Here is a 16,516-nt window from a genome sequence, read left to right as displayed (position 1 = left end):
TTATTGAATGTTAAATTATTTATAAAAAGAAAAAACTTGATACAAAGTATTTCAAGAAGGGCTTACAGTTCCCTGAAATTTGAGTAGTATTTTGTAGACTTGTAACTGTGACAGATATGTTAATTTAGAGGCATATTTGCCGCGATTAATAAAAAATTACCCTTTGTGCTGTGTGACATCGGTAAGGAGCCTTAGTGCCTACCTTTACTTTACATAACAGTCAGCGACGTGGTAGTACGGGGTGTTTTTGAGCCCTATTGGATTTTTTTTATTTGTTTGTACCAAAAAGTAAACATCTGCTCTTCCTCGTTCTTCTTCAGAGCCTATAGCATTATTTAGCGCTGGATCCTTGCTTCATGTGATTCTTCCTCAGCCTGAAAGGGACCGTCGCACCCTAACAAGAGCTAAATTAATAAAGAATTAAATGTATCAAGGACTTGAACAACAGTTACCGTCCCTATTTAGCATAGAGCTTTGAATGGCAGCTCATCAAGCATTGGGTGTGCTGGTGCTTTGCGATAGAGAAAAACTGGATTAGAAAGAATACGATGCGCATGTGCTATTGAAGTGCATATAAGTCGAGAGGTATATATCGCTTTAATCTGGTTTGCTAATCACGCGCTGAAAATGTACATATTTATGGAATAGGATTAGCTAACATGCGGCCCGCAACCTCCATTCAAGGCTAATAGGTCAGAATTGCACCCCAACATTTAGAGAGGGAGTTAGCTTGTCCAATAAGATTAATAAGGTCTAGCATTTTAGTTTATTGTAGTATTTGGCACAGTGAAAGGCACATTAGAACACAAACTAGAGAAATCATAAATTACTTAGAAAAATAGCTGTTTCTGGATGTGGGTGTATAAACATGAGCAATGATTGAGTCTTCCCTGGTTTTGCAATGGTTAAACGGCAAAAAGAAAGCAGCTATGTATCTCTGTGAATAACATACTGGATACCCACCCCGAAGGCTGATCAGAGAAACTGAGGCTTGCGTTTTCACAGGCAAACCTTTGGCTGCTGTACATTGTATTAGGTTTGGCTGAGTGTAGTTGGAGTTGTAATCTGCCACAGGCGCCAGAGTTTACCTCTGTCTGAACGTTCTGCTTTGATCATCGGGTAAATGCCAGTAAAAGCGCCGGACCCTGCGCTCATCAGAGTGAGTTTAAATTCAAGTGCCGCACCACACAATCCCCCCCGGTGGGTTGTTAACAGTCACTGTGCTTTTCATTAAATGTGCAAAAATTCCCTGGAATTTACAACCGCATTTTGTGGTTTTTTTTATATTTACGTCAAAATAGTTTTTCTAATCAATATACAGCCGCTGAAACGCGTGAACCTATTCATTGCATCTCCCCTCACGAAACCGCCGGAGCGCATGATCCTAGCCCTATGGAGCGCATGGCCAAGCGAGCCGAGATCAAAGATCAATTGTATCGAAGCCATCATTGCCCGAAGCCTCGCCCACGGAGTTGTTGGACGAGCCAATCAGAGACCACGAAGACTCCATGGCCAGCGTGCAAGCCACACAACAGCACTCCGCACTTCCTGAACACTCCAGGTCTGCCATTTTTGCAAGTTCTTGTAAGTTCTCAGTAATGTCAGTGATCACCAGAGAAGGATCCTTCTGGTGGTCCATCTCCGAAAGCTCCCGGTGGCTAACGCAAGCTTCGTTCTCTAAGTCCTGATCGAAGGTTTCGGATAGCGGAGAACTTACGTCTGTCCCGTTGAACGTGTCTGTAGTGTCGCTGAAGCTGTCTTGGTTGTCTATCAAGCAGGGAACATTCAGACTGTGCCTTCGGACCGTGAACCTCGTCTCGTCGGCTGGCAACGTCTTCTTTGTCTCAACGTCTCTCGTAGGGTTCTGCTCCCGGCCACCCTGTTTCACGGCGCCTTCATCAAACCGGCTTATGGAGAGCTACGGAGCAAGTAAAGAAGCAGAAAATCCCTATTAACGCAAAGGATGATGGGACTTTATACCAGGGGGTGTGGAGTAACTGGCAGGCCCGTCTCCATCCCTTCCGACGTGTGTCCTTACATGATAGTAAAGTCTACTTTTATACACGTGAAACTGGTATACATATGTTGTGACAACGCTACTGCCGCTGCGCTTAGTAAATCAGAGCCATCAGCTAAAGACATGCCTTTTTTTTTTTTTCTCATACCTGATTTATTAGACCTTCATCAAAATTGGGCATGCTCTTGTCTCTTCGTATCGGATTCTTCATAGTTGAAGATCTGGAAGTAAATAAACCGAGCTATAATCCAATAAGCGGAATTTCTGGAATTTGTCCGAAACCTCAGTGATTAAGAGACGTGGGATTAAGAGAAGGCTTCTCAGTAATAAATTCCGCACACCTTTAAGAGGAAGGCACGGGGACAGACACAGGACTGCTGTTGATTATTATTATTATTATTATCCTTTATTTATATAGCGCCAACAGTTTACGCAGCGCTTAATACAATACATAAATTCAAGGGATATGACAAGACAAGAATTGACAGACTAAGACAAACCGATACATTTGGTGGAGAGAGCTCTGCTCGCAAGCTTACAATCTAGAGGGAAATGGGGTGACAAACATAAGGCATAGAGAAAGGGTGAGAGGTATTGTGGGGGTTGTATCGATGACAAGGAAGTTCTAGCAGCTAAGATGGTCCGGCTTCTCTGAAGAAGTGGGTTTTTAGATGTTTCTTGAAAGTTGGGAGGGAGGGACAATGCTGAAGGTTCCTTGGGAGTAGATTCCAGAGATATGGGGCAGCTCGAGTGAAATCTTGTAGACGGGAAAAGGAAGAGGTGATGAGTGAGGAGGAGAGCCTTAGCCCATGGGAGGAACGTAGGGATCGAGTAGGAGAGTATTTGCTAATGAGGTCAGAAATGTACGGAGGAGCAGTATTATGGATGGCCTTATATGTCAGTACCAGGATCTTAAATTTAATTCTAAAGGTAATTGGGAGCCAGTGGAGGGTTTCACAGAGGGGGGAAGCAGAAGAGGAGCGACGTGCAAGGAAGATGAGCCTAGCAGCGGCATTTAGGATAGACTGTAAAGGAGAGAGTCGAGACAGTGGAGTGCCAACCAAAAGAGTGTTGCAGTAGTCAAGACGGGAAATGATAAGGGAATGAACCAGGGTTTTTGTGGATTCTTGGGTGAGGAATGGGCGGATTCGAGAGATGTTTTTTTAGGTGCAAGCGGCAGGATTTGGCGAGGGACTGAATGTGAGGGATGAAGGAGAGGTTTGAGTCAAGGATGACCCCAAGGCATCGGGCCTGGTTAGTAGGAGAGATAGTCGTGTTGTTAATGGTGATAGAGAATTCAGGTAGTGGAGTGGAGATGGAGGGAGGGAAGATAATGAGTTCAGTTTTAGAAAGATTAAGTTTCAGGTAGTGTTGTGACATCCATGAAGAAATAGCAGACAAGCAATTGGTAATACGGGACAGGAGAGATGGAGAGAGATCAGGAGAAGACAGGTAGATTTGGGTATCATCTGCATATAGGTGATACTGGAGGCCAAATGAGTTGATTAGTGTGCCAAGAGATGAAGTATAAAGAGAGAACAGCAGAGGGCCAAGGACTGAACCTTGGGGGACACCAACCGAAAGTGGAAGGGGCGATGATGTCTTGCCAGAGAAGTTGACAGAGAAGGAACGGTTAGACAGATATGAGGAGATCCAGGAGAGAGCTGTATCTCGAATGCCTATAGAAGCAAGTGAGTCTAGAAGAAGGTGGTGATCAACAGTATCGAAAGCAGCAGAGAGATCCAGTAGAATTAGAATAGAGTAGTGACCTTTTGCTTTGGCAGAGAGCAAGTCATTGGAGACTTTTGTTAGAGCTGTTTCAGTAGAGTGAAGGGGTTTGAAACCAGACTGTAGAGGGTCAAGGAGGGAATTAGAGGAGAGGAAGTTAATGAGGCGGTTGTACACAATCCGTTCAAGCAGCTTAGAGATAAAAGGAAGCAGAGAGATAGGGCGGTAGTTAGTCAAACAGATGGGATCTGAGGAAGGATTCTTTAGAATTGGTGTGATTAGCGCATGCTTGAAGGCAGATGGTACAGTTCCAGATGATAGAGAAAGATTAAATAGGTGGGTAAGTGATGGACCAAGGGATGGATATAGAGACTTTGTGAGGTGTGAAGGGATGGGGTCGAGGGGACAGGTTGTTGGGTGAGAGGAAGAAAGAAGAGTGGCTATCTCTTCTTCGGTTGTAGGGGAAAAGGCAGTTAGTATAGTAGGAGTGGAGAGAGTGGTGTTGAGTGGTGTAGGAGGGAGTTGTAAGGAAGAGAGGTCTTTTCTAATAGTCTCGATCTTCTCTTTGAAGTGGGTAGCAAGATCTTGGGCAGTGAGAGAGGTTTGTGGTGTGGGTGTGGAGGGACAGAGAAGGGAGTTGAAAGTAGAAAAAAGGCGTCGTGGGTTGGAAGAAAGAGAGGATATGAGAGTGGAGAAGTAGAGCTGTTTGGTGAGAGAGAGGGCAGAGTTGTAGGTGTGGAGCATGAATTTATAGTGATTAAAGTCTTCGCTGGATTTGGATTTTCTGAAGTAACGCTCAGCCGTGCGGCAGCACTTCTGAAGAAACCGTGTGGTTTTGGTATGCCATGGTTGGCGTTTAACTTGTCGGGGGTAACTTGTAGTAATTGGAGCTATGGTGTCGAGGGATGAAGCAAGTGTGTTGTTATAAAAAGAGGCTGCTGTGTCTGGGCAGGAAAGGGTTAACATGGAAGGTAAGAGAGGTTCAAGTGAGGCTGACAGTTGGGTAATGGTACTGTCATGAACACTAATGCTTTGTATCCCCCTATACGGCTTTCACCGAAGGTAGAGGTAAAGTACCGCGGTACCCAGGCACTTACTTTGCGTGGGAAAGCTCCACTCGCCGTGGAGTCGGGCTCCCTCCGGTACTGGGTGGATTGGAGTGGGTGGCTTTGGGAAGACACAAAGATTTGAAGTTGTATAAAACCGCCGATCGCATTCTAAGGCATAATGTGCGTACGGTTTATCCTTACATTTCTTTCGGACGTGAGGGATGTGCTCCTCGCTGCTAGCCGTTCCATTTCCGCCGATCGTGTTGTTGGACGCAGACAGCAGGAGTTGTTGGATTTTGGAGTTCTTAAAGAAGAAAATTCAGTTAAAAAGGGATAGCTTTTTTTTTTTTTTTTTTTTTTTTTTTTTTTTTTTTTTTATACGCAACGATTCTAGACCTGCAGCCATTATAGTTAAACCAGGATCGCTTTTTACAATAATTTGCGTGTTTTTGGATTAAGCGACGTAAAAGAAGCTCACTAACTTCCATTAGGAAGCTATAGATCCTTATTACTAAAAACACGGCCGATGAGACATTTTTCTGCATGTCTAGCAATAGGTAGCAAGCCGATTGGCTGTGTGTCTGATACCCCGGTACAGCGCCGTACTTACCTCCCCCGCGCAGTCCAGCGGGGAGTACTGCCGCTTGTTCCTAATCTCCACCGCCGCGCCGTATAACAGCAGCAGCTGCACCAGCGCCTCGCTGTTCCTCCTCACCGCCTCGTGCAGGGCTGTGTTCCCCTTAACGTTGCAGAGATTCACAGAGACCCCATTCTAGGGCATAAAACAGGCATTAGCCACAATTTATCATGAATCACATCACACGTGTGCATTACACATATGTAACACGGAGCTCCTGCTGTCTTTTTGCTACATTGCGGAAAAAACGTCAGCGTACCTCTAGCAGGAAAGCCGCTACGTCTATATGGTCTCCTATACACGCGTATATCAACGGCGTATTCCCACTCATATCCTTCTTATTCTTTCCTGTACTGTATTCAAGTAGGATCTTCACCACCTGCAAGGATAGACAAAAATACATTTCCACATGTGTAAATATCTTTACGAAGGAACACGGGTATTGGCAGACTGATCACAGCCCGTAGCTTGATAAATATAATCACTTTTATTAAAATCTCCATAGCTGGAGTGTGATTGGCCCCCGCGTGGTCTGATCCAGACACATAGACCCCAGTGACGTTTAGTCTCATTAACCAACTAGTTGCACCAAGTACAGCCATTTGGGCCCAGCAGTTATCAGCGCGTGCGCCGTTAGCGTCTCGCGTACCTCCGGATGCCCTTTGAAGCAGGCCAGGTGCAGAGGAAGCGCTCGATTGCCATTCTTGGCGTCGACGTTGGCTCCGTGCTTCAACAGGAGAGACACTAAAAGCGAGTGGCCCTGCATGGCAGCGACGTGGAGCGGTGTAAAGCCGTCTCGGCTCGCCACGTTGACACCAAGCCCACTAGGCGGAACATTATTGAGCTTCTGCGCAGACACAAAGGAAAGATACAATCCTGTGAACGGGTCCTGGGATCAGGGGCAGCCCGAAGCCGCTATTATTCATTATTATTATTATTAACTATTATTATTTATTGTCTAGTGTCCAGTAAATGCCATGTCAGCATATACCACATGAGATCTCTAAACACGGAACACATGTGGGATATCGGATATATTCCATGAAAGGAGGCTAATACAGACCTTCTGAACGGGTCCACATTTGTGGCACTGGCAGAGTGGGTGACAAAACTCTTTTTTGCCTAAAAGGCCATCGTCTTCCTCATCGTCCATATCCTCATCTATCCATTCCAGGAGGTAACGGACCTACAAGACACAGCCCGAGAATCTCACACACTCTTGTGGGTTTTATAATCACCGGACAATTCATCAATTGCAACTTCTTGGGGGAATATTATAAAATCATTTGTATCTTTCCTGTGCAAGAAACATAACGCGGGCAACGCTTAAAACGGGTGCGGGAGAACCTACCATTTCCAAGTCGCCATCACTCACAGCTCTTAAAAGCTTGTCCACCTGAATACAGGAAAATGAGAAGACAGAGAAATATTACCTGCAAGTAGGTAGAAGAACACACATCGGCAAAACAATCAACGAGGCAGAAAGTACAGCCATGTCTCGAATGCCCCTCCTGCCCACTGACTGGCCGCCGCTCAAAAGACTGCAAGCTCTTTAGAACAGACACAACCTAGCAAAATGCTTTGATGCCCTGAAAAAAGCAATTGCGTAACCCCACCAGCTTTACCTCTCTGTATTTGCCCCTCACATCTTGCCTGGCCTCAGGGGATGGGGAAGAGAGGCTGCACTTGGAGGACTCCTGGCTGATGGTGTCCGCAGACTGCGTCGGAGATCTGCTCGGGATCTGCAGGTTGACAAACGTAGGAAGAGAAGGCCCAGGATATCACAGCGGACTCGACATTCACTCTCACGGCACCAAGAAACTGTCGTGTTGCTTACCTGTGGAACGCTCTGCCTCTTGTCACTCACACTACGGACATTTTCCATCATGGAACAAATCTAGGGTGAGAAAGAAAACGTGGCGTTTAACCTTTTGGGTGCCATTAGTTAACGATATGCGTTATGCTCTATTAATCGGTTACCACGCGACGTACCTTGGCGTTCAGAGCACACTGCGGCGGAGTCTCCTTCCTCCGGTTCTGGATCCCTATGCTGGCTCCGTTCTGTAGCAGCACCTCGATGATCCCCTGGTAGCCCCAGCGAGCGGCTATGTGAAGAGCTGTGTCTCCCTTCTCATTAACACAATCAATTCTACAAGAGTGTACATCGTAATAGACTAAAGCCTTCACACACTGGAAGAATAAAGGTTACAAGTAAGAGGCGCTCGCACCTCCTTCAATTAACCGGCGACAATGCAACACCCTCTGTCACCTAGGACTCCTCTATAGAACTCGCACCCCTTAAAATTATCCACCTTAACAGTATCCCCATTCACCAAAATAATAAAGAATATTAAACAAATGAGACGTTAAGGGCCAGGAAAGCTTCTTGTGTTGCGGTAAGGCGAGAAAGGCTATTTAACACAATGGTTTACCTAAAATATATATGATCTGCGCTGCCTAAATGCTTGTGTAGGTACTCTTGCTTTAAAAGCATAGATTATGCCCTGAGCATTGTGGGAAATAAACTGCAGGCATATGTCTGGGTCATAAGGATATTTTGCTGGTGAATAGTCATCTCATACACGCATTCTAGTCTTACAATACATTGCACAAAGTTAAATATAATGCACAATAATTCCGCATTACAGTTCTAGAACAAAAAAGCATTTGGTTTTTTAGTGCATTATTCCTCCTTTCCCGCAGCAGGTACTTACATCTTCGTGGCCATACGCGCAGGCCACGTGCAGCGGAGTATTGCCGTTATTGTCCTGTATGTCTCTAGATGCCTTATAGTGCAGCAGGAGAAGCTGAATGCGATTGAAAGAATAGTTATAAGACATCAGAAAATGAGAATTAGTAACAATATTAATTCAGCCAAATACACAAAGGGTGGCGTCGGTTTCTGCACCCCTAGATGCATTTACATGTCTATGCCCCTGTATTCTAATACCCGCAGCATTCTAAACAGTCCCCGCAACACTCTGAGTTCTTCTGTATAAAAAGATGTATTACTTATTAGCCATCTCTGCTTCTTTAATCTCAAATCTAAGAAAGCGGCCGTCGAGTGCCCAATCTCACGATAATCTGGAAAAAAAAAGCCTCAAAAAGCCTACCTATAAATTTAAGACATTATTTCCCCATGTAAAACATTGGCACAGATATCGGCTCCCTATTTTCTTAATCTAAACTGGAAAAGCCACCTAATACTTCAAACCGTACCGATATATTCTGATAGCCCTTCTGGCAAGCAAGGTGGAGTGGCGTAGAGCCGTGATAATCAGTGGCATTGACAGCGGCACCTTTAGATATCAGCAGATCAATACACTGAGCTTGTCCTGGGGATAAAGAAAATGTTTACTTTAAAATGAAGGATATTGGTATATCTATATCTATATATATATATACATACACACACACACTATAGGTAATGTCTTACCACAAATTGCTGAAACATGAAGCGGCGTATAACCTCTGTCATCTCTGGAGAATGGAGTGACAACTGAGGAATCATTCAGCCTTCTAGAAAACATACATTTTTGTATTACAATCTCACACACACACACACACACACACACTAAAGTGAACACGTACTGATGGGTATAAAAGGCTATCAGGAGATTGCTTCTTACCCAGATACGAGCTTCTCACAATTGTCACAGGAGCAGAGAGGGTGACACATTTTTTGAGCAACCTCTTCTTCATTGTCTCCCTGGCTCAGTAACTTATCTACTTCTTCTTGGTTGCCTGAGGCGATGTGCTAAAGAAAGAAGAAAAATACATCGGAAACTTGGCAGATAAAATGGGAAAAGGATTTGCTAGGCGCAAGCGACAAATGAATTGTTCAAAAAAAAAAAAAAAAAAAGGCAAAAACCCCTAATTAAGCTACTTCAAATTCTGCCATCAGGGGGGAAAAAATTCCTTCTTGACTCCAAAAGGCAATCGGATTTCTCCTTGGTTCAAGAAGCTCTAAATAATTAGTTCTCGGACATGGGAGAGCCCGATCTGTGGCAAATCTCTAATAAACCCCCCAAAAATGCTATCACTTAACATTTTGCGAGGAAGGATGGTACAGTTTTAGTCTAGATGATTAATTACGTAGGAAACCCCACTATTTTGATTTATCGCAAAATTATACCGACTTCTTTTGGGGGAAAAAAGGATTTTCCGTGACGTCGCTGCAACCACTAGGGGAAAATCATATTTTACATTTTGCTCAGAATTCTCAATTAAGCTCTTGAATGTTTGAACGATACAAGCGTTGGTGGGAATATTTCAGGGAGTTCACCTTGAAGAGGCAGTCGATGGGAGCAGTGGAGACTCTCGACATTAAATTCATTCTCTGCCATAAAAAGGACTTGTCATTACTGTCGACGTTCTGAAAAAGAAGACACGTTACAATGAGAAACGTTTGGGAACGCCGAGGAACCTGCCGTTTGATCGTATTCACAGCCGGCGTTCCCTATTCGGCCGTTTCATACAGCCCGGAGCTGGGGACAAATGAAGTAAGACCACCGAAACATTTTGCCTGGGGGCCAACGCTCCTCCACGATCCTGCCAAATGCACTGGGTTAAGAGAAATTAACACCGCTGATTGGAGGACAGCAGACAGACGACGTAGAAGTCAATGACTCCAGGATCGGGGAATTTAAATATTCATTTTCGGAAGAGCATTGCATTAGCAAAACAGATATTGATTATTTTATCAAAATCTCTTAAAAAGAGATAAACAAGAACTTTGGCGCTGCCACGGTGATGGAAAATAGGGCGTAAAGCATTTTTTTTTTTTTAAACCTGACTTTTTGTGGGGCTTCCCTGGATCCCTCCTGGCATTGCCTTAGCAAACAGTAGCCAACATTTCACATGATCCTCATCATGCTAACAGGAGGACGGCAATGGCTCACCGAGCATTATGGGAGTTTAAGTTATAAACTTAATGGCTATATCATGGATTTGTAAGCATATCTGATTTATTGCTCAGATGACAGAATGGGCTAAGTGCACAACAGCTAAGTGGCATAAACGCACAGCAACAATTCTAATCACATTCCCAGGAACAGTGGATGAAAGCACATTTAAGTCTTGAGTGATTTACGTCCAGGGCCTTAACGGCCGAGAATCCGCCTGTCATCAGCTGTGATATTCTCCAGGCGCGGCTTCCAGGCACTTACCACGGTTTCTGTTAGGTTTCCTTGACGGATATATTCGATGGCGGCTTCCACCGACGTCAGACAGTATCCCAGCTCATCCTTTGCAGTGCTGCAGAATCTGAAGTTCTTAATGTAACATAGATTCGCCATCCTGACAAATAATGACATTACAAAAAAAAAATATTATTGGGGAAAAAAAATAAAAAAAAAATAAAAAAACAGGACAAAAAAAAAGGAACGTAGGTTTTCCTTACTGGCATTGACCACTTTTAAAGTAAAGTGCAACACATGTAATTACATTTAGAATTTGTGATACTTTATTTCTATAATAAGATAGAAATATACTGTATATCAATACATATACACATTTGTCTTGTGGACTTAAGATAAGCTTTTCTAGACATCGGATGATGAGACTTTCCACCCAGACTGTGCATGAACACAGCGGCTGAAAAATCCCACCTCGATCATTTGAACTGTAGCTTGTAATATTAACCCACGACAGACCTGGCTGCAGAGTTCACTTTGGTGACATTTGGTGACTGCTTACCAGTTAGGAAGCTCAGTTTTTACAAGCAAGTAAAGCAGAACAGACAGGAGGTCATCAGCGCACATCATCTCCATGTTTACTGCCAAGAAAAAAATACAATGAAAAGAGCAATGCAGGAGGAGAACACCATAAAAAAATAACACAAGGATCACATGGGCTCCCCCCATTTATCTATTAAAGAAACGCATTTGGTTTTGGGGATGCTTGCATAAAACTTAAGAAACAAACACAACTAGTATTTAAACTTGGAACAGGAATTAGAATGTTGCGGAGAAGGGTTCTCAGTTGCCTTCCGGTCTAGAGGAGGAATATCTGGGACCAAGAAGTGATTTGGCGAAGGGATTGACTGCTCCCGGGCACCTCGTCGGAGGACACAAACCTCTCTGACTCGGAGAATGCATGATGGTCTGTACCACGTTCCGCAGGCAGATCAGCTTCTGTTGCGGGGACGTGCACTTGTTCAGCTGGCCCAGAACACGCTTCGCACGCGGGATGTTAATACTGCAAAAGGTTTAAAAATAAATAAATCTGCTCATTTACGTTAAAACGTTTGTAAACATTCTGTATTCAAAGGATCAATAACGTACCCTTCACATGACATCATTAAATGGACGATATACGTAAATTGCTGCACAGATAGAAAGATGATGCAGCCTTACAGCCCCACCATGTTTTTTTTACTTGTATGTTAAATCCAAGGGATGGTATGGGTGTTCACCAACGGCCCTAACATTTGCCATCCTTTAATTAAATGGAGCACAGAAGGACTAAACCTTATTACACGTGGCTAGTAATCCTCCCTCGGCTGTTCCACGAATGGCCAACAATTGAAAATATAATCCAAATCACTGTACTTCTCACCTGAACTCGGTCTTCACCCCTATATCCTTTTGCTGGAGATCTTGAAGGCTTCTTGTAATCTTGTTAAATGCAGCGTCCTGGCAATGAAGTGAAAAAGGGCAGATTCATGAAGATGGATAATGCTTGCCGCGTGGATATAAATACACAACAGGTTTCACACAAGCGCACGGACACGGACACAGTTCCAAGCACTGGGAATTACTGGACCATTGATTGTGGCTGAACAGCCAAAAATGTATGGTCTATGCTTGACTCTCAAAGTAACAAAGGTAACCGGTTCCTAGAATCCTACCTCGCTCGCCTCAATGTTCCCGACTTGTTTGAAGATCAGATCGTAGATTCCGTGGTGAACGTACATCTGGGTAGAGAGCGAGATGCATGAAAATCTCATCTACAATGTGGCCAGGTTTGAGTTATCACAGCGGCCTGGCAACAGAATGTTATCTGCTTAATATAAATACCTCCACTGCTTGCTTCATCAAATTCATCTGAGCCTCCTGCTTCGCAATTGCTCTCTACAAAGAGAGGAAAAGACTGAAATCGATATAAAAGGAAAGAAGATCATCCCAAACAAGTCTTCTAAAGCACGGGGTCTTACCAGATGCGAGTCCCGCAGTAAATGCTGAAGACATTTTGTGTACAGAGCATTGACAGAGTCCTGGAAAGACAGACATTCATTTTGAACTGGAAACATTGCTGGGATCACGAAGAATGAGCCTTGAACAATTAGCGAGCTGACAAAAACGCGGCCTAGGGGGGACTAACTTCCAACAGAATGCCGGGGCGTCCGTCCAATCTTTGGGGCGAACACACGCACACACTCGTGGGACGATAACTCACGATGTAATGCCGGAGGCTCTTCCTTTCGTGTAGCTTTAATGTGCCGCGGAACGAGGAGATATTTTTGTCGAATCTCTCGACGTGTTTTCCCAAATATTCCCTGACATCGTCTATGTTCTTCAAAGTGCATGGAGCCGAGGCTGGGGGCAGTTCTTCTAAACAACAGAAATCACACAATGTAGACAACCTTCCGCGGCACAGACTTCCCATTCCCAGTGCTCTCTGGAGCCTTTTTCTTCCCCTTACCGTTATCCATTAAAGCACTAAAAACCCTGGAATACGGTAATAACGGCTTACCGGCATTCTCGTCCTTCTCTAGCGAACGAGCAATGCACAGTACGCTAAAACTTTCTTCTTTTTCGTTGTAGAAGGTCTCTTCAAAGAGGATCGGCACAGAGAGGGGAGACGCAAAACCCGCACCCAGTTTAACCAAGTTACCTTGGATAAGAACAGCCTGCAAAAAAAAAAAAAAAAGAAACAAAAAAGGGTTAATTATGCTTATCCACAAATGGCAACCAACAGGTACTTGGCTGCACAGGACTGATATTGTTTGGGGTAACCAGGCCGGCACAAGAGCCGGTCCGATAAAGTATATTTAAACTAGAAATAGCCAAAGTAAATGAACTCATTTTTACCTTTCCATTTTCTGTCTGAAATCCACCGTCGGTGTGTTTTAAAACATACGAATCGAATGGAAAAGAGGAGTAAGTGACGTTGGACAAGCTTCCCTTACACGGGACCAAGACCTTCAAAGAAGAGAAAGAAGCCCGTTAATAAAAAATAAAAATAAAAACATAGCCGTCTCACAAATCACCGCTCATTCGCAGTAATAAATTCCTGTTAAATCATTAAAAAGGGAAATTCCGAAGGCATAGCGGAATCGGCTCCAGCTCCGTGTGCCCCGCAGGGTCCCCTACCAGGAGCTGCCATTAAACACCACATCGTTATTAGATTTTTTTTTACTCTAACGAGAGAAAAACTGCCATTTCATGCCAATCAATCCACTCAATTAACGTCATTAAAATACACATTTTTTCTCACGCTAAGCTCTCCGTAATTAGTAGCGCCGCGCTGGCTTTCTGGAGAAGGTCAACGTAACTGATCAGGCGATTTCTAAATTGGAGTAGTCTCTGGACGGTGCCAGAAGTATGTATTTAATCGTATCGCTTGGAACCCGGCTAGAGAGTTAAGATGAGTTAGCACTACAAATAATTAAAAAGCGGATTTAGACAATTTCTCTGGTGCCCGGCAGATTAAAACGGTCTTTGTGGAGCTTCTGTCGCGATCGCGTAAACAGCCCCCATATGGCGCAGAATAGAGGAGCGTTCCCTATCGGAATTGTGACGAATTTTTATGAATCCGGTCACAAGGTTTAGCCGCGAGAGCGTCCGACAAACAGCCTGCAGCAAAATGCCACGCTTTCGCAGACATGAAAGACTGATATCTTTGTTTTTTCCGGAGACTGCTGAGGGTTAATGGGCACATTAGGAGTTATTTGGGCCGCCATAGATGTATAGAACCACGGATACAATTCCTGAAGAGACTTTAAACCGTTAGGTTGTACAAACTGTAGAATATTGCTCAATTAAAGAAACAAATGAAAATAATAAATATAAAAAAAAAAAGCATTTTTGGAGACAATTATCCAGCTTAGCTACTGAAGGAAGGCGCAAAGATTTTTTATTTATTCTGAATCCAAAGGGCAAGTGAGACTTCAAGGGTAATTAATAATTTAAATCTGTAATGTGGAGGACGAAGCTCTTAATATCAGATCTCATTAACAAGGCCAGGAAACTCATTATTTTCCCCACACACACTATTTTCTTCTGTTTAATCATTTAAAACGTAAGGTTTTAAGCTCGAGAGCGTGAGGATTAGGTGTGTTAGAAAGTGTTTGGAAGCCGAGAAGACATCCGGGGAGACTCAGACGCCCGAGAGAATACATAAAAGTTTAACAGCTCTCTCCTTATCGCTGGAGAGAAAAACATGCCTTATTTAAATGCCAAAGATGGGGCATTTTTTATAAGTGCCAGAAGTCCAAATTTAGGAGCCCAAGACTATCTCGCTCTTTAGGTTTGTGGCTTCTTATTTGGACAGGCCAGGCCGGCACAAATAGACAAAACCCAGCAATGTTTTTTTGTTGTACGCTCCAGTTATTCTCAATCTAGAGAAAGTGGCATCGTTGGAAGACCGTGTGCTTCCAATAACCCCTAGGCTTTAACAGACCGCAATCCCTATGCGGCTAGAAATGCCACGTCGTTAACTTAGCAGGCAGCTGTGGGCATGCAATAATCCTGATCACGTGACACTTTAGCGTTCCATTTATTTAATAGGATTTAATAAAATTCATGCTTCACCGAAGGGTCCATCTGTTTGGATAAGCTGGACCGCAAAACCTTTGGTCAGGGACACTTATAAAAGACACATCGGGCAGGGAAGCAACGGCTTCAATGTAACCCTGAAAAACAGTTTTTATTAACATGCCATGATGTGATAAACTGAGCAATATCATTTATAGATGACAGCGATAACTAGATCTCTGTACCTTCCCCGGGTTCTATATAGAACTTATTCAGGATTATATGGACCGTTAGAAGATCGGCCGTGGGGCTACTTACAATGCCGTGAGCCTCTGCTACCCTATCCACCAGATCAGGCCGCTGCTTTTGGATAGCCAGATAAAAAGGGTTGTTCGGGATATCCTCATCATACATAGCCATAAGGATCGTCAGTTTCGCAAGCCGCTCAACGTCAAGGGAGCAATCATGTTTAATTCTTACATTTCATGCCGTCTCTGTTAATCTCCAGAATTGGAGGGGGAGAGAGAGAGAGAGAAAAAAATCCTCGCGGTTGGAAGACGGCCAAGCCTGGGGACAGAAAGAATGATATGGATATATACAATGTCATGAGAAATAACTCATTATTTCATCTGAAATCTCAATAATGTATGAAAGCTGCAAAAAATCTAAAAATCGAGACAGACTGTCCCTTGTACAACAGACAAAAGTTAGAATGGCTTCAAATGAAATTTTTTAAATATACTCATCACTGAATAGAATTACACTTAATTGATAGAGGTTGTTTGGAATATTTTTATATTTTATTATGGGAATTTTTATGTGGAACACACACATTTAAACTAAATGAAAATCCTGGATACATAAATAATGCAATAATAATAAAAAAAAAACTAATGTTAAAAAATAGCGGTATTCCAATAAGCGCAAATAAAGGTTGGGGGGGGGGGGGGAGACCGGAGTGATCTTATATGGTTCTAATCAGACAGATGGTCCCAGGGAAAGGGGTTATTAGCTGATCTCCCTTCCGTTTGCGACATGAGATTACATATCGCAAATAAACTCGCAGAAAAGCCTCTTATTCCTGGCACGGTTACATCTGTCATAGCGCAGCCAAGCAAGCTAAAAACTCACAGCCCTCCCGTTAGCAGGAGGAACACGACCAACTCACGGGGTGCATCGTTGCACCCCGATAATACTACAAGTGGGCAGCTATAAGCTTCATACCTGGGACAGGTAACCTAGCTGGAGTGAACTACAAATCCCATGACACTTTAGTTATGTTACGGCTTGCTTACAATGTCATCATATAGCATACAAAGCCTCGCCAACCTTACCCCGTTCCCTACATCAAAAAAAGGGAGCCGGTTGTGAAGGGGTTAATCGTCTT

The 16,516-nt window shown here is 43.7% G+C and overlaps 1 protein-coding gene across 1 annotated transcript; it reads right to left on the bottom strand.

Annotated features, from left to right (window-relative positions):
* Positions 1 to 1,420: 1,420 nt before the first annotated feature.
* LOC149299304 (ankyrin repeat domain-containing protein 27-like) lies at positions 1,421 to 15,549 on the bottom strand. Its single transcript, XM_089486331.1, has 28 exons — positions 15,448 to 15,549; positions 13,465 to 13,575; positions 13,127 to 13,283; positions 12,830 to 12,984; positions 12,588 to 12,647; positions 12,451 to 12,504; positions 12,282 to 12,347; positions 11,990 to 12,066; positions 11,508 to 11,629; positions 11,129 to 11,207; positions 10,603 to 10,729; positions 9,717 to 9,806; positions 9,061 to 9,188; positions 8,868 to 8,950; positions 8,651 to 8,766; positions 8,146 to 8,238; positions 7,424 to 7,621; positions 7,269 to 7,328; positions 7,057 to 7,173; positions 6,783 to 6,827; positions 6,495 to 6,617; positions 6,081 to 6,278; positions 5,691 to 5,810; positions 5,405 to 5,566; positions 4,996 to 5,098; positions 4,843 to 4,912; positions 2,166 to 2,238; positions 1,421 to 1,918 (listed from the first exon to the last, which is right to left on the bottom strand). Exons 1-28 carry the CDS (start codon positions 15,547 to 15,549, stop codon positions 1,421 to 1,423), a joined length of 3,387 nt encoding a protein of 1,128 aa, XP_089342457.1.
* Positions 15,550 to 16,516: the final 967 nt, after the last annotated feature.

The sequence above is a fragment of the Sceloporus occidentalis genome, unplaced genomic scaffold (assembly GCF_023333645.1).
Source record: "Sceloporus occidentalis isolate IW3139 unplaced genomic scaffold, rSceOcc1.0.p SCAF_29, whole genome shotgun sequence".
In the NCBI taxonomy this organism is placed as follows: Eukaryota; Metazoa; Chordata; class Lepidosauria; order Squamata; family Phrynosomatidae; genus Sceloporus; species Sceloporus occidentalis.
Note: the sequence above shows the minus strand (reverse complement) of the source record. Positions and strands in the feature narration are given on the sequence as shown.